General features: G+C 42.6%; 1 protein-coding gene across 2 annotated transcripts in view; it reads right to left on the bottom strand.

The window, feature by feature from the left end:
- Nucleotides 1-25816, bottom strand: part of GRIA1 (glutamate ionotropic receptor AMPA type subunit 1) — a 217203-nt gene that overhangs the window by 36131 nt on the left and 155256 nt on the right. For both annotated transcript variants that reach the window (XM_044451009.1, XM_044451008.1), the window contains exon 11: nt 24495-24865. In XM_044451009.1, coding sequence (XP_044306944.1) covers nt 24495-24865 — 371 coding nt within the window. The remainder of the gene's footprint in view (nt 1-24494; nt 24866-25816) is intronic.

Below are 25816 nucleotides of genomic sequence, written 5' to 3'. Positions count from 1 at the left end.
TCCCCCCCCCTGCACATATGTGGCAATCTGCTGCCCCCCAGCGTGACCACAATTGCGCCTGTGCAGGGAAGGCAGGCGTGCTCGTGATCGTCACCTGATATAGAGTTCGTGACCTGAGGTAACATTTTAATAATAATAGTAATAATAATAATAATAATAATAATGAAATTTCTGTTCGCGACCCAATTTGGTCATGAACTGAGGTGTTTGTGAGCCAAGGTACCACTGTATTTCAGTGGCTGCCAACCTGTGGTACTGCTCTCCTTTGCCCCCAGTTCCCTCTTTTCCTGCCTTGGCCAGTGAGGTGGGGAGTAAATGCCATGCCGCTTCCCTACTCCCTTCCTCCATCCTTTGAAACACGTATTGTTTGGAATGTCTTTTCAAGTCTTCCCAGTTGTTTCCTTTGCCTCTTTTCCCCCTCAAGGAACAACTAGCTGAGAATGTGCTGATGTACAGAAGTAAAGCACCTTGTCCTTGAGGACACTTGTTCCTGGGAAAGCTGGGATTGCAGAGTGACTGCACTAGCTTTTGGGAACATGTGCATAATCCTAATAACTATATTATTGTGGAAAAGGGAAAGGGGGGAAGGGAAAGGAAGGGCCACTTCTTCTTTCCAAGCCCTCCCAATTCTGCTAAAAGTACACTTGTGTGAGAGACAGAAAACAGTGAGGCACGTGGCCCAACAGGCATAAATGCCATAATAGTGTTCCCTGATATTTGGAAAGGGCTCTAGTGCAGATCAGCCTTTGGAGCACTTGGACCCAAATGCCCATCTCACAATATGAATGAATATTGTTCTGCCTGTTAACCAATTCAGCATGTTCTTCTTCTTGTAGGGAATACAGGTGCTTTGTTGCTCCTTGCAATGCATAAATCTATAACCCTTGGCTAAGTAGTGACTCCACTTTCTTCCCCATGTCTAATTACATATCATTTTTATCCCCCAAATGTACTTATTCCAGCATATGCTGAAAGAGCAAGAAGGACCTTGTTTACTTGGTTTTTTTTTAAAGCCCACCAATCTTAATTACTCCTGGGCTTCTTAATTTTGCTTTTGTCCCTAATGGAGTAGCTCTTTCCATGACAAAGATTTGTATCTGTGAATCTCTCTTTTCAAAAAAATGCAATTCAGGACAGGACAATACAGTACAATACAATACAAAATGCAACCTCACACAGACAGTTTGCCCTTTGATCTTATCCCCTGCAGAAGGTAACTGAAACTAACAATGTTGTGCATGCAATTTTGACATCTTATTACCAAAGGCACCAATTCTCCAGCTGAATGCACTTGAGATAGAAAGATGAACATGATCGCCATGAAATATACAAAATAAATCTCTTTGAAAATTGTTTGAGCAGCTTCTCAGGCTTTCTGTCCCTCCCCGCCCCCCATTCTGAACCTGTTTCCTGTGTAGAATTACACTGAAAACTGACAGCATTTTAATTAGAAAGGCAAATCTGGTGTTCTAATGCTGCGGCTGCTTAGAGAAGATTTCCTAGATTTTCAGTTCAATTCGTTTTTAATAAAGGCTTATTTAGTCGAGTGACATATTTGTCAGAGTGAATTTATGCAAAAGCGAGGAGAGAGATCCACAAACCTCCCCATGATTTGCAGCCAAGTTAAATCCCTCGCTATGGGACTGAACAATTTAAATGAAAGGCTGTTTGGGTCAAAGGGTGGCCATGCCCTGCTGAGTCTGTGCCATGGCCCTTACCTAGAAATAGCACAGCAAGAGCGCCATGAAATGGCTGCTAGACAATATCCAGGTGGCCACAGGAGGTGTTGAACTCTTAGCCAGGAAATTGGAAAAGAACGTTGAACTCACAGCCGGGAGTCTATGCCTGAATCTTCCTCATCATTCCTCACAGCTCATGTGGAAAGAAGCATGCCAGCAGCTTTTCTGCGGTCATAAAAACAACCTCAGAAAAGGGCTTTTGAGGGTGTTCTTGGGAGTGGGGAGAGGAGACGCCAGACTTCCAAGATGTGGCAGCATCCCAGGCTGCAGCCCAGCCCCCTTCCCTTCTGCTCCAAAGTGCTGCACTCAGTCAAAATTGGTTGCCTAACTGCTTTGCAGGGCAGGAGAGCATGTTCGTGACCTTGTTTCTGTGCACCTTACATCCTGCATGGGATGCCTGTAATCTTGAGTTCAGAGGGTTACGGGCAACCTCATGGGACTGTCTGCTTAAGATCTACTTGCAATGGACCTCTGCTTTGAGCAATGGAAGGTTGTCCTGCATGACACACATTCACATTGGCTACAAAGGGTGTTGCATGCAAGCTAGAAGTGTTAGAACAACTTTGGCTAGATTGCAGGTGCATTCTGAAGAGAGCTAGATCCAGCCTCTCCACTCACCCACCAAGGAGAAAAATTCTATTAATTATGACTATTATTTGGATCTGCACCATGCTAGGCAAAGAAATGTTTGTATTGAATGAGCAAATAATGTGTAATTTAGCCACTTTCCAATGAGAAGTGATGATTTGGGTCTAAGGTGGCCACTTAAAAGGTAAAGGTAAATATTTCCCCATTACATTAAAGTCCAGTCATGCCTGACTAGGGGGTGGTGCTCATCTCCGTTTCCTAGCTGAGGGAGCCAGCGTTTGTCCACAGACAGTTTCTGTGGTTATGTGGCCGGCATGACTAAACACCGAAGTGCATGGAATGCTGTTACCTGCCCACCGAAGTGGTACCTTTTATCTACTTGCATTTATATGCTTTTGAACTGCAAGGTTGGCAGGAGGTGGGACGGAGCACACCACGTGTGCAGATTTGAACTGATGACCTTTCGATCAACCAGCCCAGCAGCTTGGCAATTTAACCCACTGCGCCACTGCATCCCCAAGTTGGCCACTTATGAATCACCAAAAGAGAGGAAATCCACCATTAAAAAGAGGACAAGAGATGTCTTCATTAGATGACAGAGATTGGCATATGCTAATTTATACATATAGAAGGAGATTTAGAATGCATGCCTATTTAAACAGAAATGCTGTGCATCTTGTCCTACTCAGGACAAGCACCTCCCACACCTGAGATGCTATAACCACACTCCTCCACTGTCACCTGCCTCTCTTCCCCGGGCCAGGCAATGGCAGGTAGGTGGTCCTGGGGGTGCCTTGCTCCGAGGAAGGCCTGCTTAGAGTGAGGCATTTGGGGCTGTCTTTCTGGAGGACCACTCCAGCGGTTTTCTCCTGTGGCATTTGCCACAGTGAGGCCCTTAGAGCAAAACTTTGGCTCCCAAAGTGTGTGCCGGGTGCCCTCTTGCCACTGTCTTTGCTTAGGCAGGATAGCAGTCAGTGTGGCTCTTCTGTGGGGCCATCGGCCCTCTGAGGGCTAAAAAAGTTGTGACATCTTTCCACTGCCCCCCCAGGGGGGCGGTACTTCCCACTTTGGGAAGCACGGGTCCAGATGATCCTATCTTTTTGTTGGATTGAGGTCAATTTTGCAAATTATCCAATCTTTTTAAACTGCCAAGAGATTATTGACTGTTGAGCAGTATAGAACTGTAATAAATGAATGAGATTAATGTTTTGACTCAACAATAAGTACAAAAGAATAAACAGGGTCCTGAACAAAATCAGTAAGACCACAATGGGAGGGGGGATGTTATGCTGCTACTTATCCACAAATTTACACCCCTATTCCCAATGTAATGGCTAAAGAGAGGGGGAAAATGTCCATTGGTAACATAAGTGATGGGTGGTTGTTGGGTTAACTCTGGATTGTTTAACCTCTAAAATACCCAGAGTTCTACATTTGGACACCAAGATATACATCCAGGACTAGAACATTTATGGGTTTGTTCTGGCAAGCTAAGTTCCAAGAGCACAGAAAGCAGAGTACTTACTTGCAACTGTGCAGTCCCACCAATTCCTGTTTAAACTACCCAGAATTTAGCTGTGATTTCTAGGCAGGACCAAAGAGAAGCCTTTGTTTTGCTAACTGACCAGGAAGAAATATAAACATGACCTGCTTCTATGCTTCTAACCATAACTACAGTTTGATCTGATGAGCAAGTGGCACTTTTCATGAAATAGAGATTAAGTATTAGCATAAGAATCAGTCTCATTGGATAATATATACTACTGATCAAGATGCTGCTAAATACCCCAGAGACTTGGGAGAAAAGTCTGTAGCCAGAAGATATACTGACATCACTTATCCTTTGAACAGGTAGTGACAATGCATGATCAAAAGAGCTGCTTTCCCTGATTAAGTGAAAGTTGGAATTACCATCTGGAAGGATTGCAATATTGCAGCAGAGCAGTGGGGAACACCTCAATTGCATGTGGCAGCCTAATCTGATTTCTGGCTGTCCAGACTGAATTAACATTTCATGGTTTACTGACTTCTCCCTCTTCATGATAATGATCCGAAATATCTCAGTATTTCCTAGCCATTGTTTCCTTCCATTTCCATTTACTCTGTGAGAGGTTTCTCCACACTCTTCAAAAATAACTGAGGGCGGTGTATATAGAAGCCAGGCTTCTTTTTGGAGAAGAATGAAATTGCTTTGTTTGCTTTCTTTTGCTTCTCTTTATAATTTTCTCAAGAACTGACCTCTTTCAGGCTAATGTTCAATGGTCCTTCGAAATATTTATTTTCTCCTTTGTTCAGTGTGTGTTTTCTCCATCCTATGCAGACAGTGTAATAGCTCATTACATAGGGGTGCATCCCGTGATGTTTTAAGGAGCGGCCCAATGGAGGTGAGCGTGAGCCTTTTTACTTGGCGGTTCGTGTGCATTCAGAGTAGCAGGGGAGGAATGGCAGGGGCAATATTCAGTGCCTTGCCCCTGCAGCTCTGCATTTCCACTAAACAGCCAGTTTGTGGGGAGAGGGGAGAAGGCTGTGGTGGCTTCAGGAGACCTCCTTTCTTGGTTGTCCTGGAATCCTCCATCCTGTGCCCTAAAATGCCCCCCTTTGACTCCTTGCCAAGGTTGCTTTCCCAACCTTGGAGAGCACAGGCTGTGGTTCTTTCTGCATCAGCTGCAAGAGTTGGGGGGGGGGGAGTGTCAGAGCCTTGATTCTCAGCTCCCAGGTGAGAGCCCCTACAGCCCCTCAGGTGCTGTCTAGAAGCTATCCAATGATGCCCTTACTGGCTGGGCTGTTAATGTGCGTGGCTTGATTTTCTGAAGCATGGTGCACTCGTGTTATTTCACACCATCTGCGTATTGTGGTACCCGACTGGCTATATTTGATTCATATGGAAATCATGGCTGAAGATGGAAATGGAAGCAGGGGCAGAAGCTTTTGCAGCTCTGAGTTAAGGACAGCAGAGAAATCAGCAATGGATTTACTTGAGTTTGGGGGTCTATGGATCCACTCTGTGGATTCTGCAGTAGACCAGAGTCATGTGGATGCTTCCCATTCTTGGGCTTGTTTTACTCTTTTGAAGGGAAGGGATTTGCACTAATGTGCAATTGCCCGAAGGCACGGATATGCATTCGTACTAATCCACATTGTGCATTATGTGAAATGTGCATCAGCACTAATGCACATTAAAGCCTTTTGGCAAAAGTAGATTAGTGCTAATGTGAATTAGCACTAATGCAAATTAGAGCAAATCCTAGGGGTTTTTTTAAATTAAAAAATTCTCTTTTTTTGGGTTAGTGAAAATGTGTACCTCTGAACTGATGCAAGTTTGACTATAATTTTTTTAAACTGAAAAATGCACATATTTGGGAAACGATCAGGTCGTCCTCTCCAATAAGGTACTTGGGCACATCAGGGCCTGGCTGTCAGAAGGAGGAGTTGTTATAATAACAGAAAACCAAAAAATGGCCTGCAATCACAACAGGGAGAGGAAAACAAGTTGGCAGTTTCCCCTAGGATGCTGGCTGAAGGACTGATGGGGAAATCAAATGTCGGGCACCATGAATGTTCTTTAAACAACCAACCAACCAACTGTGGCTTATTGCCAGAGTAGGTTGGTGTGATGTGTGAACCCACCTGATGTGATCAGACTGCTCCCCTAAAGATAATTCACATTTCCATAGGGTTGTCCCCTGCTTAATGATACATTGCCATGGCGTGTGTGTGTGTGTGGTGCTGCTGCTGCTGCTGGTGAGCAGTTTCCCCTCAAAAAAGATAATCCTTCATCTAGCTCTACAGGTCCTGAATTTATCAGTTGGGTTCACAAGAACTGCAGATATTCTGCACCAGGTGAAATGAAAGACACTTTGCATAGTAACAATTTTTGTAGATGATTTTGCGGATGGGATCATTCATCTACTATGCAGAGGAACATCCTTTGCAGACACCAGATACACACTTTCCATTCACTTCTCCATTATGCTATTGTTCTAAAGGATTCGTAGCTCAAGGCGGAGGGAGTTATGCCTGTTGTTCCTTGCACTCCCTTTACTTCCTTTCCGACAGACATTCTTCCTGCCTTTCATCATTTGCATGTTAGGCTCCTGGTCCTTGTTATCTATTTCATTGGGGCATTAGCAAAATGAGCCAGTGTTTGCAAAGGACCCTGAGGCCCTTTAAGAGGAGTTGCTGTACTGCTTTATGGCTCTTTGGGGCCTTTTGTCTGAAGATCAAAGACTGAAGCATCATCCTGCTCCTGAACAAGTGAGGCTGAGCAGCACTTCTCTGGCACAAGATGCAGCAGTCAGAATCACTTCCTGGATTTCTTAATCAGATTAATCTTGTTAAAAAAGAGAGAGAGCGTTCCAGAATCACAGAGATATATATTCTTGCCCTTATTTTCATTCATCCTCTCATCCTCCAATTAAGCTCTAACATAATTTTCATGGTCATAATTTTTTTACACTTACTGTCTGTCTGACCTTCCTGTTTACATTTCATTCTCTATACACATATGGGTGTGTGTGTGCACACATGCACACACACAAGCACCTAGGATAACACTCCATGCATGTGATGGACTGCAGTCCACAAGAGCTAATGCCAAAATAAATTTGCTCATCTTTTCAGAGGCACTTAGTTTGCCTTTTTTAATGGACACTGGAGCTTTACAGCATACCGAGTTGTCCAGGGATGTTACAAGACAGAGTAAGGAACAACCTATTGCAATAAGGGTCATCTGGCAGTCATATCAAACTATTACGAGCAAATGTTTCCAGTTGGTACACACAGCCTGATCTTTTGCTATAAATGCCCAAATTGAGGAAGATTATCTTTATGGCTGAGCTGAAAAGTACAACCAGGAGAATCGGCTGGTGCAATTTCCCCTAAATTGTGTGGTTCAGACAGCATACCTGAATGTGCCTCCATGTGTGTAAGTGGACATGCACGTGTGTGTGCATACACTGACACACACTCTAAGCTGAGACTGTTATATCAAACATGCCGCTCTTGGAGGTCGAGGGAACGTATGTAGTTGCATTCAAAGATGCAACCCCCACCTCCTGTGGTCAAAAACGCAAAAGCCCAGCAAAAGGTGCATGTCTCTCTTGATCATGTGTTTCACCTGTGAAATATGTTGGACAATGTGGTATCTGTAACATTTATTTCTTAACATTCTTCAGTGAAACTCAAGGCAATGCATATAGTGTTCTAATGCACCCAGTGTTTCAAAGCCAGGCACTGACCGGATCCAGAGCAACAGCAGCTCGCTCCATTCTATTGCAGAATGGTAACCGAGTAGCTGCTCCAGCTGGTGCTGGTGCGAGCTGTCCCACCACCCAAGGCAGGGGAGCCCCCACACCTGCTCTGGCCGTCTCCATCCTCTCCTCCCGCCATCCTCTAGAGAGGGGCAAGTGATCTCCTAAAATACCCCTCCCACAATGGACCCCCTCGGAGCCAGGCAATGGGGCCTGGCAGGATCTCTGAGCAGCCTCCAAGCCCATCTGTCCTCTGGCTCATGTGGAAACAAGTCTTGGCATCAACCAGAGAGTCGCTGGCCCTTTCTCTCACTGAAAACTGGGTTCTAAAGCGACACAAACACCTGGCAAAGTGGCTGTTCGCAGGTTTCTAAGGCCAACCAAGCAGTTTGCTTGAGCCTTTCATAGCAATGCCAGTGAACATACAAACCTATGAAGAGCCCCACTGGATCAGACCAAAGGACTATCAAGTCCAGCCGTTTCCCACAGTGGCCAATCCGGTGTCCACTGGCAGCTCACCGGAGTACCCCTTGCTGCACTTGTGTCCCTGCATCTGGCACTCAGAGACATGTTCCCTCGAATCCTGGAGTTAGCAAACAGCTACAATGACATGCAGCTGCTAATAGCCTTACCCTCCATGCATTTGCTAATTCCCTTTAAGAGCCATCTGTGTTGGTGGCCATCACCACCTCCTGTAGAAGTAACTCCCTTGCTTAATTAAGCGAGGTGCAGGGAAGTGCAGCCTTCCATCTGCCACGCATCTCCCACCAATCAGCTTCGTGGGACGAGCCCGGATTCTAGTACTGTGCAAAGGGGAGACTAATGTCTCTCTTGCCATGCTCTCCATACCATGCATAATGTTGTAAGTGTCTGCTGCTCGCCTCCCTCCTCAGCATTACAGATGTGATTATTGACACTGCCTGAACATTTCTTTATTCTGTGCTTGTTCACTTCATGCTATGAACCAAACAAGCTCAATAAGACTTATGAAACATTTGACTGGTTGACGCTTAGAACCTAAACAGAATGAATCGAGCAATAAAATTAGCAACTGGGGGGCCATATCTGGAAACTTCATTTGCGCTGGCTTTCCTTCTTGGAATCACAAAAGCAGCAGGCAAGATTAAAAGAAAAGTGATTACACGTCTGTTCATTTATTTATTCCCTTCCTTTCTTCAGTTCTTTCAAACCAAAACCCATTTAGAACTGAGAAAAATGTTACTTAAAAAAAAAAAACCCTTATTTTTAAAATTCTTTCCCCACCTCCACGCCCAAGTCTTAATTTTATTGCTGGGATCAATATTGGAAAAAAAATTCTAATTAAATGAGGTTCACAATCTTGTAGGATGCAAATTCTCCCTTTTTTTAGCTGGCATTCTTGCCCAAGATGATGAATGGTCTCATTTGTTGCCGCTATACCCCAATAGTTTCCAGTTTTGAATGGGTAATATTCTATTACCTAATTATGTAGATGCCATTAACATTTAAAAAGAAAACACTTCTATTATTTCAATTCCTGGTGAACCATGAACGATAAATTCATTACCAAAAAAATGGTGAGTTTTTCAAAAAGTGGAAATTCATAGATTTGTCCCAAGTTGAAATACTGATATTTCCCTGGAAAAGACTGCAAGTTTCCAGATGCAGCATGGTGATGGAAGTATTAGGAATCAGGAAAGGCCTAGTTTTAAGCATGACCTGCCATGAACCCAATGGATGGCTCTAAACTTCTGCAATATAGGGATAATTGCTGACCAACCTTACATGATTATTATAAGTCTTACAGGAAAAAAAAAATGAATTGGAAGTGCTTTGAATACTTTACAGTATGACATGTGTCATAACAAATTTTTCCCATCCTTCCACCAAGAAATTCAAACACAGTTCTATTTCACACATGCACAACTGCGAGGTTTGTAGCTACAAGGGATGAGGGACATGAGCACGTTTTCAATACAGTGGATAAGTAATGAAATAGGTGCGCCAGACACATTGCTTTGCATACTTTTCGGTGCACTTTGCATACTTTTCAGTGCCTGGGCAAAGAGACCGCGTCAAAACAAAAAGTTTGGGAAAAGAACCATAACTCCACTGGCTAACACAAGAGGGACCCCAAGAGTCCACTCAGTTGTCTTGTGCAGCTGTCCAAACCCAAAACGTTTAAAGCTTAACTTTGATAGGGGAGCCAATTTTATTTTCTATTACCACATATGTCCTCCCCTGCACCTTTGTCCTCTGAAGAAGGGGCACAGGGACAAAAAATTTTAACAGGTGCATGGCACAGGCAACATTGGCCGGTGCAGCATTACCAAAAAGGGGTGATGAACATGGACTTACCAATATGTTACCCTTTAGGCAACTATCTGGGATAACAGGAGCAGCAGTGTCTTCCTTTGCTGCTCCTCTCTGTCCCCAAGGCTACACCCACCTCTCCCTGGGCTAAGGAAGATGTTCTGGAAGTACCTTGCATACCTATCCAATTTTGTCTTATTTATTGTAAGCCATCCCAAGATGTTCTGTAGGGGACGGGATAGAAAAGCTTTTAATAAAATAAATAAAATGACTGAGCATGGGAGGCTGTGTGGAAGGAGGAGCAAATGCTGTCTTTATTTTTCAGTGACATCAGAATTTAAATTCCCCTCCTCTCAGCACAGCTAGAAGGCAAAGGATTTTTCCCCTCAGTGGCACGGATGGGATTTTTCTTTCTGTGTTCCTGCTGTGCACACAGATGTGCAATTTAGACTCCGGCGGCACAGAGACTAAACACATAACCTTCCTCTATTCATGTGCAGCAGTCCTGATAAGGATCATCCACAGAAACTTCACCTATAGCTAACTTAACTGCTCACTAAGGTAGCTCTTTACTAAAGAGCCAGTGTGGGGAGGAGCGCTGGACTGGGACTCAGGAGATCTGGGTTCTAGACCCCACTGAGTACTGGGGCTCAGTGGGTGACTTTGGGCAAGTCATGGACTCGTAGCTCAACTTACTTCATGGGGTTGTTATGAGAATAAGACTGAGAGGAGGAGGAGAATTATGTCAGCAGCCTTGGGTTACTTGAAAGGGAAAAAAATGGGGTGCAAATGTGATACATGTAATATAATAAGCATATAAAGGCTGGATCCAGATTTAAGTTGAGTCCATGGTGTGGTTCCCTGCCCCTTCTTTCTCATGGGAATCCTTGTAGCTCCACAAAAATGCTGCACAGGCACCCAGGAGACCCTGTTCAGTGGGATGAGCTGTGGTGTGAAGGGAAAGGAGGATTCCCTCAGATGGGAAGATAAATATTCCGCCTTGCTCACATTGAAGGCAGATGCCAAATCTAACCTCAACCCACTTGTAAGTCAGCCATTTGCCTCTTTCCAACTTGGCATCTTGGCCTGATGAAGCTGCTCACAGGGAATGGAATGAAGGATCCCTAGCAATTTCCAGGCTTCCCCTGGAAGACCTGCCTTATAGTATGGTCAAGAATGATTGGATATCAGCAGAAGAAAACCTTTTCTCAGACAATTTTGGCTGCTAACCAGTATCTAACTTTATACAGAAAGATCAATGGTCCAATGAGTACAAGTTGACAAGAGGAGGATAGATATAAATGGTGGATGCCATCCACTGACCAGATAGATCACATTTTTATTTAGATGTATCTTGTAGACATCATTATTTGTAGTTCAGTAAAAGGGAAAAATAGCACATTTCGAGTGATCAATACCAAGCTTCCATTGGGTGCATATTTCATTACAGCCATTCTGTCTGGCATTCAGTTACACTTCTGCATGTCATCAGTGTCCACCAAAAGCAAATGATGGTGTATCTTTGTACTTATAGGTATTTGATTCAAAACAAATTCAAGCTAGATCGACTGTGCTGAGGAAGTGGGTTTCTTGGCCCCTTTTTCCTACAGCAGCCCCTGAAACCCCTCATTTCCCAAGAATGGTCGACACAGATGCCATTTTAAGTCAAGCTGTGGTCAGTGCTAAATGCTTTGCTGCAGCTCATCGGGCATCTTGGTGCTCCTGCAGTGGCCCCTGTGGTGGTGGGGGAGGAGGAGGAGGAGGAGGAGGAGGCAGAGACACAGAACCCCTGCTAGGCCTGATTGGCTGTCAGGCACAAAGGCATTTCAAGCGCAGTGCATGCTTAAAGTTCTCAAGGAGTTTAATATGCTGTGTGAACCCAGCCAGGGAGTCAGAGGACACTGTTGAATGGGGAAGATAGTATGTGGGAGGGGTACCCCAAAATAGGGAGGGGACGATTGTCTGTGAGCAAGGTCCCTTCCTCTGATGGATGGAAGATTTTTGATCCAACCTGGAGAGCTTCATTCCTGGGACAGCCAGGAGGTGCATTGTTCTGCTAGTACTTGTGACACCCACTAGTAAGAGTCCAGGGGCATCTTCCCCCTAAAGCAATGCTTAGCATCAGTAGCACCCTTTATACATGTACAGGGCCTTACACACTGCCCTTGTTCCTGATTCAGTTAAGTTCCTTTTCTGTATTGACTGACAGCTACACACAATCTCTCCACTAAAGACAAACTGTGGATGGCTTTAAAAAGAGATTGGACCAATTCGTGAAGGATGAAGCTATCCATGGCGACTCGTCATGGTGGCTTGTATTACTCCAGTTTCTGAGGCAGTGCATGTCTGAGTACAAATTGCTGGAGAAAACGGCAATTATCTGCCTCATCTCCTGTCTGTGGGCTCCTGATGGGCATCTGGTTGTCCACTGTGGGAACAGGATACTGAACTAAACATGTCTTTGGTCGGATTTAGAGCAGCTCTTGTTTTCTTAAATAATTTCTAAAGTTTCCAGTATTTATACTGACTATGAGGAGGCATAAACATGTGATAGATAAACAAACAAACACACACACACACACTAGGTGGGCAGGAAGCAGTGGGGATAGTTTTCCAGGCAAACATGAAGGGTTATTTTTCTGAACATAATGAAATCTATACATAGGCAGGACATGACAATTAAATGGAGGAAACATAGCGCTAAGGGCTGCTATCTTATTTTAACCCCATTTCTGAAGTTATTTCTGCACTGATTTTAATACTGAATATTCAGCTCATGCTGGTGCTGGGATGTTTGGCTCCTTTGGGAGGTTCCTGCATTCATGTCCCACTGTTCAACTCCATCAGGACGATCCCTGGCATGATAATTGGGATCATGAAACCGAGGACTCAGCTGGGGCTTTTTCTCTGCATGCTTCTTGCCACCCTGATGGAAGTGATGAGAGGTACACAGAGGAAGCACCTCTCTCAGCTGGGGCTGGGAAGAACCTATTTTCCTCCTGGTGCTGGTCAAGTCTGTTTGCTGCCACTTCCCATTGGCCACTGACACAAGTGGGAAGCACATCACTGCCCAGCTTTCTCTACATGACAGAGGAATGAAAGGCACCGAGCCAGCTTGGCTTTCCACAGTGCAGGAAGTTGCAGATGGTTCACCTGGTCCTCAGCACCAATGGGTGCTTTGCCTATGTGGCTTACCTGACTAAGGAAGCGCACAGGCCACGAACCCAAATCTCTGGCTGAAGCACTACAGGAACCAAAGGCATCAGGGAGTGTGGTTGCTTCCACTGATGCTAGCAGGTATGGCAATGGCCGACTGACATCATACAACCTGTGGAAGGCTGGCAGGTGCGCCCCAAAGGTGCTCTGCATCTCTGCACTAAATCAGACAATCTTTCTGTGTTCACTATTTTCCAAAGGGCTTCGGTACTGCAGGTGCTGCACATTCTGAATGACATGAGTACTGGCATTAGTGGAAAAAGACCAGGAGCCACCATTTCTGGGTAGGTGCAGTATCACTAATGAGCAGATGTTCCATGTGTCTGCACCATAGCTTCTCACTCTCACTGGTTCAACTATGCTCTGTGTGAAGAAGTCCTTCCTTTTTCTGAATCTCGCACCAATCTTCATGGATGACACCAGATTCTAACACTGTGAAAGAAGGAGAAAAATATCTCCTTTTCCACTTTCTCCACACCATGCATCATTTTGCACAGCCCTCTCCAACTTGGTACCAACTCCTATCAGTCCCTTCCAGAATGGTCAATGGCTAGGAATGCTGGGAGTTGAAGTCCAGAAATCTGGTATAGCAGAAATGTTTGGGATAAGAAGAAAAGTGTAAGTGAGACACTGAGTCCCATCATTGCCATTCTGGTCACTTATCCCAGCTCTGTTTTGGAGTGCCAGAGCAAATTCATGTGTGAAATACTTTCATTATTCTCTGGCACTCTAGAATCTTATAATCCATTCCTTCTTCCCTCCCATTGAGTCCTTCCCATTCACGTGCTACTGAAAATGCCCACTGAAAATTTCTCTATTTTCAGCTTGAGTGTATTTCTGTCATGGTTTTAGGCAGCACCTTGGGAACAGGTCATCTTTGACCAAGGTCTTTCTTAATGGCAGTGAGAATAAAATAAACAGCCTTGACCTTGTGCTTAACACAAGCTTCGGGCCTTTATCCAGCAATTCCTGCGGTGAGGTAAAGGAGGCTGCAGCGCTATTAATTGGCATTAAGAAAGCACTGAGCGTTTCATCTTATATTTGTCACCATGCATTTTGTTCATAGCTTTATCACAAATATTTAAGCCGCATTTTTAAAATAAAGCTTGAAAAAATAGACAAATTCTTCCCTTGGGATTTCCATGTGAGCAGACACAGTCTGCTGTACTAGCCTAATACTGTACAGTAATCATTACTCATGGCTAAAAGCCTGGAAGAACGAAGCCATCATGACAAGGCTTTGGAGCAGAAGTCCAGGGTCCTCATGAACAGAAAAAGCAGGAGCAGGGCTCCAAAGGTAGCAAGCATGGCTTACCACATTTTGAAGAAGGTGATGTGATAATACACATCATCATCTAAAGGTCCCTCAGCTCCCCACACTTTCATTTTAAGTCTGGAGTCTAAGATTCCTCATTGTAGAACTATCTAGTGGTTGCTTCAGTCTAGGAGGTCCTCAAACATTTGATTTAGCATTCTGTCACACTGATAGTCACATTCTCTCTAGCTTAGTAGCCTTTTTGGTTGGAGCAGGTCTGGGCACACTCCTCTAACACATACATAAACCGATGTGTGATGTGAGTATACCTAAGGGTCTTAGGCACATCCTTCCCCATACCTATAGTTAGGTGAGACACTGGCCCTTTTGAGGGCACTGCAGTTCATTCCTGCTGCTTGATCATGGGAAGACATACTGAATGTCTTAGAGATGTCATAGAGTTGGATCATTCAATCCAAGAATACTTTGGGGACCATCTGGTCTAGCCAGGTAAGCCATACCATTAGGTAGAACAAGGTGTGGGGTGAGGGTAGCAAGGTGTTCCAGGAGGAAAACAGTAAGCCATGTGGCTTATCCTGAGTCCACTACCCAAGTGTAGTAGAGGATGCTCTTCCATGTGCAGTACTGAAGTAAGATTCAGCTGCAAGTCCATTTGGCTTTTGTACATGGAATCAGAGAGATGGCCCTCTTGTTCTTCACCTGAAGCAGTTCAATGTCTTAGGCCTGGCCTAAATCTATTTATTTGCTCAGTGAAGGATCAACAGTGCAGGATGCATCTACAGTGTTTCTACCAGGTGAACATCCAACTGCTGCCTGAATAGGTCCAGCAAAGGATAATCTACCAACTCTCAGTCCCACTGCCAACCAGCCCTTCATTGCTGGGAAGTTTCTCATAATGTTTAGCTGAAATCTGTTTTCCTACAACTTCCAGCCACTGGTTCTATTCCTATCCTCTGGAGCAGCAAGGAAGTCTGGTCCATCTTCTGTTGGGCAGCCTCTTCAGATATTTGATACTTCCAGACTAGTATTCTGAGTCTGAATATAGCAAATTTATAGGTTGACGGAAAACACCAGCCCTGCCCACCCTGTCGTTACACTTGTCACCCAATATGCATGGAGGGTGAGCCTGAAGAGGAGAACATCATGCATCCATGCAGGGATTTCATGCAAGCAAAAACCCTATTTCCTTAGTTTTATGGCTCATGAGGAGAGCTTCAATGGATAACAGGAGGCCATCCTCTTCTGATAATCATTCTCCATAAGTTGGGACTACAAATGCGGCAACATTTCTTCTGTGTTTGTCCATTCAGGTTCAGAATGCCTGAACAGGACTCATGCCTCTCATTTATCTTTTCTTTTCTAAGCTAAATGTGCCACTTGTTTTCCAGACTCCACACCACCCTGCTCACCCTTCTCTGGATACATTTCAGTTTTCAGTGTCTTCATGGAAATGTGACTCCATGGACTGACAATATTTCAGATGCAGTGTGATCAGCACACCATGTTGGGAATAGAAGCACAATATGCTTTGGGGACTTATTCCCAAGATTGGGACTTGGAGAAGGTACAGCAGCAGCAGCAAGGGGAAGCCTCAAAATGCAGGCCAATTCCAGATGTTGAGATGAGAGAAGCAGATGTGCTTATCTCAAGGCCAGACTCCCCAGGTGCTCAGGAAGCCTCTGAGAATAAGCAAGATGTCCAGATATTAGGAAGGGGCTTGAACAGTGATGTTTCTCAGAGACAGAAGAGGTGGGTACAGCTCTTGATCTCATGATGCAACCTTGGCAGAGAAGGGTGACTCAGAAAACAGATGTGCTCATTTCCTGAAAGGATGGGGTCCAAGCATTCTCAGAAGGAGTGTTCCTAGATGTAAATACTAGATTGGGTTCAACAAACTGCTCTGTCCATGTCAGAGATTCATTCTGAGTGTCTGTGCTTCTGGAAAATGCTTTGGTCAATAAAGGATGTTTTGCAAGAAACGATTGTGGCTTTGAATGTGTCAAGGGAGGACACTTTGCTCATGACACAGGGAAATCTGTTGTTCTTGAAATGATGTTATATGGAAACCATGAATATTGTTGGCCTGGTGCAGATTTATAAGTCATCAGCTGGAACAAGTGCATCCAATCTTTTACACAGAAGCTCCATGCTTACTAGGGTTAGGAGGGCTGGATTTCACGTCTATTGTACCTCCACCACTGCCCAGGCAAAACACAAACGATCCAGCCTGTGATGTGGGGCATATTTCCATAGAGCAATACATCCATTTTTGTGATTTTTCCTGCCTTTAGTTGAGGAAGAAAGAACATGGAATTGTGCCTGCATATTTGCATACTGCACCACATGTTCTGATTATACACATAGTAAAGGGACACCTGGTCCTGTAGCAGTTCTCTGGTTATTCCCAAAGACTGTAGAACAAGCCTTTGGTATTTGAGTTCTTCAAAGGCAAATGTGTTTGACTTTAACTCAACTCTGTATACTTGGACATGCATCCCATCTTCATCATCTCTAGGAAGTGTTGCAAATAAACCAAAACTTTATTTTGGCTTTAGTCTTATGGTTGAATTTGAGATAAAGTGAGATAGGAGGAGGGTTAAAATATGTTAGATGTATCCTATTTATTTTCATTAGTTTATATTTTTGCATTAGTGCAATTCAGTGATTAAAGATGCTTTTAGTTGCTTAATTATCTGTATTTCCTTCCATTAATTGATTGAATGTAATTACATTTACATATTAGCAAAGCCTCAACCTGACCCTTGGACTAGTAGTTAATAAATGTAATTAAAGAGGTGTACCAGCAAAATCTCAATATAGGCACTGTTTAGAAGACAAGGAATGAGTTGTGAGATAAATTTATATTTAGTAAACTGAACTACTAATTTAAAGAGAAAGGCAACCATTATTTTCTTTTCAATTCACAGTTATAGTAACATACTAGAAACAAGGTGACTTTAAAAAGAACCAAACAAGGTTGATTTTATGATTCAACCTGACCTCTCTCTCTCTCTCTCTCTCTTTCAAATTCACCCTCATGCCTAATGGTCGCTTTAGTTGGTCAATCAACTTATTAAATTAGTTAAAACTTGTGGGCAAAATTTTAATATAATGCCGCACAGGGAAAAATATTCTCAGATGCCTGAAGAAAAAAAATGTTTATTCTGTCCAATGCATTTTGAAAAAACATTTTCCCTTCCTCAGGAGCCTCTTATCTATTATACTGAAAATAATATTTCCAATGTTTATTTTATCCTTAGGTTTGTTGATGCAACATATTCTTTTCAGTAAATCCAAAGAAAGATAAGAGGCCCCTGAGGAAGGAAAAATGTTTTTTCAAAATGCATTGGGCAAAATAAACATTTTTTTTCTTCAGGCACCTGAGAATTATTTTCTTTTTTATTTCATGATATACTGCACCTTCCACTCTTGTTCTGGAAATTTTATTAAAATCTTAGCTGCTATGACCTTTCTAACATGGTGTGAGTAAAACAGAGGCCAAAGCAGATGCTATTCCAAAGAAGCTATTCCAAAGAATAACTGTTAGCTAGCAGTTATTTCTTCCCTCCTTTTATAGTGTGCAGAAAGTAGGGGCCCAACCAATCAGGATGAGGGCCCTAATGCATTCTGGGAGGCAGAGCCCACCTGAGCTCCTGATCTGGACTGGGCCACTGGGTCTGCAAATTCTGGGGCAAAGGGTGCAGCTCCTTTGATCTGGCCTGAGCATGGCTAAAGCTTCCCATCTTCTCCACACTCATCCCTGATTTAGTCTCCTGTACCAACCATAGAGTAAGAAAGGCATAGCCAAATGGTACAGTTATACAGTTATTTGACTGTAATTAACAGTGAAATCCTACACATGTCTAATTGAACAGGACTTACTCCCAGGTAAGGTCATATATGATTGCAGCTCAACCAGATTTACTTTTACACTAATCATGAAAGCCCTAAGAACAGCCCTGCTAGGTTAGACCAAAGTCCATCTAGTCCAGCATGTTGTTCACACCGTGCTGCCCACGGGAAACCCACAAGCAGGGCAGGGATGCAACACACCCTCCTGCTGAAATTCCCCAGCAACTCAGGCAGAGTATCTGCCCTTCATCTTCCCAATGAAAACAAACAAAAAGAAACAAAAAGAATTCACTTAGCTTCTCTGCAATCTTTAGTATTTCTTTAGTTGCACTGCTATACAATGGTCCAGTTGTTTTCCTGCATGTTTCTTTCTTCTGATATATCTGAGGATTTGTTTTAAATTGTTGCCCTTGACAATGCTATCTGCTTGTATCTCTTTTGTGCAAGTTCATGCTTCCTTTTGCTCTCCTTATTCAGGCAAGACTTTGGTTTTCTGAAGGAAGCCTTCCTTTCTCTAATACCTTCCATAATGCTTCTTGTTAACCATGCTGGTGACTTTCCACACCTGTGGTATGCATTCTAGCTAAGCTTATATTTCTGAGTAACCTCCAAGGGTTTTGAAGAGTTTATCCTCTTGACTCCCTCCTTCAACTCCCGTTCATCTTTCAATTCCCTCTGTTTAGAGCAGTTTCTTCTTTTGAAGGCAAATGTGTTGGACTTCCTTGACAATTTCCTACTTAAATATATATTGTCTAATAAAACTGTGGTCACTTTTCAATTGGTTCAACAACTGTCGCAGTAGTGCCTGAGTGGCACATCTTAGGATCAAATTAAGAATTGCCTCTCTGATTGGCTCTATGGTCAACTATTTTAGGACGCTGTCATTGAGAGCATAAAGAAGTTGCTTGTTGTGAATGGAACATGCCTTTAGCTAGTCTATGTATGAGTAATCCAAGTCACCAATTATTCCAACCCTTGTTCCTCTGGAGGCGTTCCTGCTTTCATTTCCTATCTCAAGGATTCTGGTCTTGGACACAAGAATGTGTTCCTAGTGCTAATTTACTTTTGGATTCGATTTCTGTCATCCCTAGTGCTTCTGTGGAGGGATCTTCCCCTTTTAGGTTTTCTGGTCTGCTTTACAATACCCTTTCTGACAAACAAAACAATGCTTCCTCCAATGTACCCTTTTCTGTTTTTTCTATAGCTTATATACATAGCGATCATGCCCTGGTGGTTCTCTCCATTCCTCCAAGTTTCTGTAATTCCCTTCTATATCTAGTTTCCCATTAAAACCAGGCAGTCCAACTCTCTCATCTTGGCTCAGTTCAAACACGAGCATAGAAACAACTATACAGAGAAGCCTTTTGCGGTTGTCTCTGAGATCCGCACCTTCTTCAAATGGTTTCTTTGACTAGTTATCATGTTTCACCACTTAGCTAGAAGGGGTAGAACATAATGGGGCTGAGTACAACACAGAAGTAAACTGATCCCAACAACCAAGGCAAGGAAAAATATAATAAGCAACTATCCTGTTAGGCTGTATAATTTCAAATGTGTAAATAAACTCAACCAGCACTTTGTTCGATATTTTTAGGCCTCAAAAATTAAAAACAAGCAACAACAATCCTATGGATTGATAGGATCATTTGGATTATACTGTAGACATGTATGAGATTGCACTGTAACTAAATGCACTGACACACATTTAAATTGAATATGGTATCTGAAGAATACTATAGCAATTTATCATGTAAGGCAGCCGTCTAAAATGTTTAAATTGTTTCATCTCTGTTTTACAAAATGCTGGTGATGGTACACTGATAGAAACCAAGTTCATTGTGCACTATCAGCTATAATAATCTAATTTCAACACATCTGGCTAAGATAACAGAAGATGGTAAAACTTTATTTTTTTCCTCTGCTGGTGCTGTGCCCTAACAAGAACTTTAATGAACACAAGAAGATATTAGTTATATCAGAATCAGTAATCAGGGAATGACCTTTTAAAGCTTATTAGTATCAGAAATGTTACAGCTGTCCAAAGGCTTTGTTCCTTTGCTGCCTGGTATCTCATGAGTAATTTGTTTAGCAGAAAAAACATAGCAGAGCCAGAGCATATGGACAGAGCTTTCCTACTTGTTCTGCTCCAGTCAGATTATGTGATGTTTACTGCCCTGACTTGAGCAGTTTTATCCTGGCCTCAGAGGATATGTACAGTTAACTTCCATACATACTAGGCAAAGAGATCTCAGGTGGATGCTCCAGGAATGAGCAAGACAACATTCCGCAAAAGCACATTTGATTGAAATATAAGCATTTAGCTAAAGATGTCCAGCTACAGCACCATAAAGTAAGTTGCCAAATTTGTGGACATACTTCCATGAAATTCTGCAAAAGCAGTGACAGCAGGCACTCAGCAGATTCCATCAAAAATGAGGTTCTTGCAAAAGCCATCTAGTTGACCATGCTGCAATAGGCTTGCTAGAAATACCATTTATACGTAGCCCATTCTAAAGTACTTTACACAGAGCTCAGTCCACTTCAAGTCAACTTTCCTCAACTTGACACCTTCCAGCTGTTATGGATTTCAACCTCTATCAGTCCAAGTCACTATGGCCAAAGTCAAGAATACTAGAAATTGTAGTCCTGCAATACTCCAAGACATTTGGAGAACACCCATGAGAGAAGGTCTTGCTAAGGCCTCTGTGTCAGCTGTGACCTTCCTTGCCAGCTGAGTGAATATAGGCACTGTGAACTCTGGCTCCCAGACCACGTGCCCCAAATTCATTTCTGTGTCCTGGGTGTCAAGCATTGGCTGAGACTCAGCTAGTAAGGGACCCAGACCACTCTCTCCGGCAGGAAGTGAACTGTGAGGACAGCAGCCATGCTCCCCACATGTGTCTGCACTACTCCAATTCCCAGCTGCTTTCTCTTTTTAGAGGAGCAAAGCAGTTGGCGGACATCAGTCAAAAGCGGAAGCCAAGAGCAGCCTCTGCCTGACAAAGCACCAAATAGCCAGTACCTGACTAGGTGGCAGCACCCGGCACACTCACACCAGGCCACCTGCAGCGATACGTTGCATTGACTCCCCAAATTTTATCTGAAGTTTGGTGAGACAATGATGACCTTTGTGAGATTGACACCTAATTCTACATGGCTTCACCAACTCTTGTAAGACTATGGTGAATTCTCACAATCTGGGGACTTATAGATGGTCTTTCTCCCAGTGATCTGGTCTCTGTCTCTGGGTAGCTGCTGTTCAGTTCACCAGCTGGTTTGCCCAGTTGGGTGTTGGTCATGGAATGTCTGGCCAGGTAGCAGTCAGTGGGGGTGTTTTGAGCCCTGGATATTTTATTTTCCTAGCAATATTCCTGCCAGTGGGATCATCTAATTCTGGCCTGAACCACAGGTTTCAATATCGAGACTCATATATGGTAGCCTGGTTAAAACCTAATATTCTCAGCCCAATAATGATAATTTCTTATGCCCAACTCACTTTCTCTCTCCCCTTCCCCCCTCCATTTGTGTGTCAAGATTGGAGTATCAATCCTGCATCATTAACCCAAATTCCCTGTTACATTGGTAATGGCTAACTTTGGTTTAATGGTGGCTTATTTATCAAGATATTAAATGATGGTTTGATCCTTGGTTTAAAATCCAGCTGAGAAAAGTGGCATTAAAGCAGCATTTTTATTTCATGTATTTCATATTAGTATACCATTTCAGAAACATATTTTTCATACTCTGATTTCTCCTTAAACTGTATAACTCTTTCATCTTTTTGAAAATCTTAAGCATTTCAGAACATTTGGAAGTACACTGTGTCTTCAAGCACATCAGTGGAGCAAAATGTTATACAAGTGACTGCTATATTGGGCATTCTTACTGCTAGGAGGAGCTCTGTGGAAGAAAAAAAGTAGCTTGACCTTTACTGCAACTTGAGCTGTGATTTGTGTGGGGAGTTTTTATCTGGAAATCTAATCCAACCATAGCTCCATGTCTAAGCTGTAATATTAAGAGTAATCTACACTGCAGAATTAAAAACTAAAATCATATTTTTCTGTTAAAGGAACATTGATCACTTATCTTTGATTGGTACCCTTTATTCCTAGGGAATCATGGATTGCCCAGTCAGGATACTCTAAAAATTTTAATTTATGTATTGCATCTAATGGGAAAATTTAGTACAGCTCCACCTCACCTTTCACCCCTGAAAAAGAGGCATAAAGGTGTCAAATGAACCAAAAATGTATTTTCTAGATTGCTTTCCACATTTCACATTCCACATGACATATCTAAAACTGGCCTTGCACCAATTAAGGGTGCTGTCACATAAAGCTGCATACTTCTTGGATTGTGAAATGATTGTGCTTCTTTTACACCCCTTGGACCTCTAACTGCTTCCTGGAATGTCTGTCTAATCCTTCCATTAGACCACCTGTTTCCCCAGTGCCCTTTTTCTGCAAAAGCCATATTATTTATTTGTTTTCCTACTCAAAGCCTTGAACCAGCCATCTAGTTCTTGCACTCTGTATAACTAAACCAAACTAGGAAAAACAGAAATAATTATATATTCCTTTCCCATTCATCCCTGCCTCTACTTCCTTTGCCTTCCTTCCTTCAATTTTCTTTCTTTGTGGTCTCCCTTGTGAACCAAATATGGTACCAACATCATTGTAGGAGTGTTTCATTTATGAAGACTGTGTGTTTTTTCCAAGAGGCATATTTAAACAATTCTTCTGCTTAATTTTTTAGAATACTTAATTTTCTTTTCAGTCATTCAAACTAGTGCCTGGAGGAGAAACACATGAGAAAAGACTTTCAAGTGTCACTCTAAAGAGCATCTTAGACCGCTTTATGAATAAAGCATAGTCTACACTTGTTTGCTTTCCACATAAATAATATCATACTCTTCTCTGTTATGTCTTGACTACTTCAAAGTTTACTTAGAAACCAAGATTTACAATCCAGCATAGGGTAAAAAAAACCCAACATAGTAAAACATGAGCAAAATCTGCAATGATTGGGAGAACTGTCCTGAACAGAAATAAATCCTTCTTTTGAAAGGACTGATAGGAAATAGTTTAGTAAAAGGTGAAAGATTTATACAATCTGAAGAGAAACCAGAGTATGCTGATAGGAAATTGTTGATGTTGCATGTAATGTATGAATATAAAAAAATGTTTGTGTAACATACTGTTCAGCAGAAACAGCTTGTTGTTATCTTTGGGTGAAGATGACTTGTACAAGGAGTAACTGACAGTTGCCTGTTCTACTCCTGATTAGAAACTGTTCTATTCCTCATTAGAAAAAGCTAAGCACATACCTTGGTTGCGCAAGATGCTCACAGTAGAGAGACCCAGCTGGGGATGAGATGGCTCTATAGTGCTGGTACACACCTCAGTAAAGAGTCTTTTTTCTTTTCACAAAGACTTGTGGTGTTAACTGTCTCTTACAGTCAGACAACAAATTAAGTAGACTCTTAACAGGGCCACTGCAGCAGGGTTTTAAAGTTATTGAGATATCAGGCCAGCATCCTCAAAACTGGCTCCTTTCAGATGCACTGGACTACAACTCCCATAATCCCTAGTCAGCACAGCCATTAGCTGTGAATGGTGGGAGGTGTAGTCTGCAGCTGGAGGCCACCAGATATGGCTTTGTTGTTTACTCGCAAGGATGCGCCCCCACGGACAACATTCTTCCAGGCTTTACTATCCTCCACCATCCCTCGGAGTCCACCCAAGCCCACACCCACTGTCCCAGTGATTCCATCTAGCCACCTCATCCTCTGCTGTTCAGATATGGCTTAAGGATGGGAAAATCACAATTTCTAAATTTGTCTAAATTCTCCAAAATCTCTTGGAAGCTCGTTTTAGCTTGCTCCTCTTTTTCAAACAGAAGAAATTGTGCACATTTCTGTAATTTGTATTTACCACGTACATGCTTCCTTCACTGACTAAAGCATAAACATTCATATTTTTTGAAAAATTCACATGTCAAGTGCGCACTAAAGAAACACCACATTTCAAACACAATAGCAACAATGCAACCGTTTCTTGAAAAAAGATTGTGAACAGGCCATGATCACATGATTTGAAAACAGAGAGGAAATTCTCATGCATCCCTCACTGGGGGAGGCTGTACCAGAGCAATGTATGCTGCTTCAGCGGATTCCCAGTAATAGTTGTTATGCTGCAGGCAAAACATATCAAGGAGAAGAGATGTGTTGTAACATGTGGTAAGACAGATACCCCCATTACATATTTAAAGAAAATCACTAACCTTGGAGATATATCACATCCTTGCTGCATAAAAGCTCCCAAGGAAAACCAGAGACTGTTAAAAATCCCAAATTCATTTGTTTGGTCATTGGCAGGCTGGTCACGTCCTTCCTCTAGCTCCTCGTTATGCCACTCATAAGGGCTGAAGCGACTAACCAGAAAGAGGACAACACTTACTCCAATGTAGGCAAAAACAATGCACATCCAAATCTCATAAGCTAAGGGATCCAGGAAGGAGAAGACCCCTGGCTTCGACTTTTGTGGTTTTTTAATCATGATAGATATGCCCAGGCTCATAAATGGTTTGGAAAAGTCTATGACTTCCTCTCGCACGAGAGTGATGGTTAATGGCGCAACAGCGACATCAGCTCTCTGAAAAGAAAAGGAGATCAATATTAGATGTTGGAAGATCTGCAGTTCATCTGCCCCAGAATGTATGAAGAGGTGGGGATGTTTTGAGCTAATACTTATCTAATACTAATAATACCAGTACTAATAATTTTGAGATAATACTTGTAGCCTCAGTTTTTAGATCTCAGTGTTACTGGTTTTCTTTTGTTTTGGCTTTCAGACACCAGATTTTTTTTTAGAAGTGGAGAAAATAAAGATAAGTTTTAAAAGCTTGAGAAGTGCAAGTTCTAATTTGTTTATATAACTTTGTTTCCCTGTTTAAAAAAAATCCACTGGCACATCTGATCATCCTAGAGGTTTATTTTATAATCTATTTTAAAATAATGCCAGTGGTACCTTTAGCAGTTCCTTTTCCTGTGCTTAGTTGTTACTCATACTTCTCTTTTCCAAACAAAGGGTTTAATCTAATGTCAGTCCTTCTAAGACTAGATTACCTAGTCATGCCTAATTTGTCCAATTCATTTCAGGAGGTCTACCAGGCTGAATTCAGTTCAAATCTCTTGGCATGGTCCTTTGACTAAGGCCACAATTAAGGATCTGTGACATCTCAGCTTCATCATTACAGGAGCAGGAGAGGAGAGTTTCCCGCTGGCAAGATGCCTAGTTACTTATTACCAGATGGAGATGCATCACTACTAACAAATGACTGACACAGATCATTTCACTTGACGGAGAATGTTCAACAGAAGTGGCTCTTTGCCAACTGTACAGCATCATGCCTGGCACAGCATACAGGCCAAAACAGGTTTTAATATTTATCTGACTGTTATGGGCAAATAATGATCAGCCATGCAGCAACTGGACACAAATGGCAAGTTACTTGATGCAAAAGGGTGCTTGTCTAAACAAATAATACACATGAGATGTCCTTCATCATGAGCTGTTACATATCTTAAAACATCAGATCAAACC

The sequence above is a fragment of the Varanus komodoensis genome, unplaced genomic scaffold, assembly GCF_004798865.1.
Source record: "Varanus komodoensis strain SLA01 unplaced genomic scaffold, ASM479886v1 scaffold6_1, whole genome shotgun sequence".
NCBI classification, from domain to species: domain Eukaryota; kingdom Metazoa; phylum Chordata; class Lepidosauria; order Squamata; family Varanidae; genus Varanus; species Varanus komodoensis.
This window is presented reverse-complemented; position numbering and strand designations above follow the sequence as displayed.